Source organism: Bombus bifarius, unplaced genomic scaffold (assembly GCF_011952205.1).
Source record: "Bombus bifarius isolate JDL3187 unplaced genomic scaffold, Bbif_JDL3187 scf7180000007978, whole genome shotgun sequence".
Lineage (NCBI taxonomy): Eukaryota > Metazoa > Arthropoda > Insecta > Hymenoptera > Apidae > Bombus > Bombus bifarius.
This window is the reverse complement of record NW_022884363.1, coordinates 2,983,164-2,985,364: the sequence shown is the minus strand read 5'-3', so window position 1 is coordinate 2,985,364 and position 2,201 is coordinate 2,983,164. Positions and strand designations below refer to the sequence as shown.

General features: G+C 29.4%; 1 protein-coding gene across 1 annotated transcript; it reads left to right on the top strand.

Annotated features, from left to right (window-relative positions):
- Positions 1–846: 846 nt before the first annotated feature.
- On the top strand, positions 847–1,697 carry LOC117204394. Its single transcript, XM_033441740.1, has 3 exons — positions 847–986; positions 1,045–1,206; positions 1,378–1,697. Exons 1-3 carry the CDS (start codon positions 920–922, stop codon positions 1,482–1,484), a joined length of 336 nt encoding a protein of 111 aa, XP_033297631.1. The 5' UTR covers positions 847–919; the 3' UTR covers positions 1,485–1,697.
- The last annotated feature ends 504 nt before the right edge of the window (positions 1,698–2,201 follow it).

Here is a 2,201-nt window from a genome sequence, read left to right as displayed (position 1 = left end):
AAGAAATTTTAGCCTCCTCGTTGGAAGAAAATCCCAATGACATAATTGAAACGATTACATACTTGTTCCGGATAGTTTCGATACGACTATTTACAATTAGCGAACTTATGACCAGCCATACCCGTGAATATCGACTCAGACAAATACAGATGTACGAATGACATTTGCAAAAACAACGAAATTTTTTCAAAAGAAAAATGTAAAAAGTCGTGCGTGGGAACAAGGGTGTGCAATAACCACGTAAAGCGTTAAATATTTGGATATAATAGTTTTAATTTAAAAAGATTCGCACGCTTACCTGAATATCGTGGCCCATAAGGGCCTATATTATGAATTTTAACAAATTATACTCGATCCCTTTAACACTGAAAATGAAAAACACCCTTCCGAATCACTTGTCACTAATTAAAGGCCTCGCGATGGCAGCCATAACTGCCATTTAGCTTCTACTTGTCACGCCGGTCGTAAGATGGCAGAACGATGCAACTAAAATATACTCATGAGTTTTCAACTAAAATTATATTTTCATTGACTCTGCAATTATTTTCTTTTTCAGTCAAATAAGATTGTACTCCACAAGAAGTTGTATGAAAAATGTAACAGGAAACAATATGGATGTATATTTTTAAAATATGAAATAAGATATGAAGTATGTATTAACATCTTTTTCTGAATAAATTGATGAAATGTAATAAGTTTGTGATTTTAAATAATAGAATTAGAAACATGGAAAAAGTAATGAATAAATGAAAATGAAGTTAATAACTTTAGATTAAGGATTAGTATCGTTTCAATTCACTACTTTCTACAATCCTGTGAGAACAAATTAGTTCGAATTACCCGCGTTACACTCCTATAGTGTAGAGGTCGTTTTACGTTTTACTACGGTTCTGTGGACAAGTTATATAAATCGAGAACAATGGTGAAAATAGTAAGAAAACTGGCATTTATAGACGCCTTGAAAGGCGCATATCATAAACCTTTTTGTACGTCATATAATAAATACACAATGAATATGTAGTACAAATTTAATTAATGTTACAGGGCAACGAATGAAGCACTTGTGGTTTGAGTTTCGAGAATCTAACCAAGCAGTGGCAGCATATGCACCTCTAACTGCAATAATATGCATACCTTTAGTAATAATAGTTTCGTATGGGAAACTTCATGCAAATCCTGTTGCAAAATATTACGACCATATTAACAGTAAGTACTAAAATTTTTTTAACTATATAAATTATATTATTATGTAAGCATCCAAATAAAATTGTCCTAGCATATTTAGTAACATCGACCAATAAAATTTAAATCCATGTTATTCTAACTTTTTAGATGATTAGAAAAGAATATTTTACTCTAAGAATTATTACATTTCAGTTTATAGACCCGACGATCCACATGTTGCACTTATTAGAAAGGATTATTCTTTAAAATATTCCATATCTACTATATTTGACAGTATACATATGCCTGGTACCATCTAATTTTATATCAGACAGAAGGAATATAGTAAATAAATATTTATAGTAGTTACCAAATAAAGACTACACACATTGCTGTACAATCGTAAATCATCTTATTGAGAAACAGGAAAACTAAAATACACGATTAGATTAAATAACTTTAATCAACGTGTAACACTGTATCTATTATGTAATCCATCTAATGGTATAAATAAATAAGATTTATTAATATTATTGCGAATGTTATTTTACATTCCTAAAATCCAAGCAAGATATTAAAACGAATTATTGCATCACATTAAAAATTAAATTTAATAATATGAATTATGAAACAAGTTGTCAGAATTATAAAGAAGTTTCTCTCTTTCTCTCACACCAATACTCACAGACTATTCTAAATATATTCTAAGCGATAAAAAATAAACATACTGCACTTCAATTTATTGTTAAAAATTGAATATCTATTATGCTATTTATTTGTTTAAGTTTTAAAATATTAATTTATCACTCTCATTCCTACACTATATTTACTCGAATAATTACACATTGCTGCCATTTAGAACAGAAAAACAGTCGTAGAGAATAGAAACAGAGAATGTTTACTTTGCCAGATGCTCTTAAGCTTCAACATCAAGTGAAGCATAACCACGTGAATTTCAATGAACCAATGTTGTGTAAATAATTGAAAGCTGCAACGTAGATGTTACTGAAAATTAACTATATTAAAGGTTTATATTT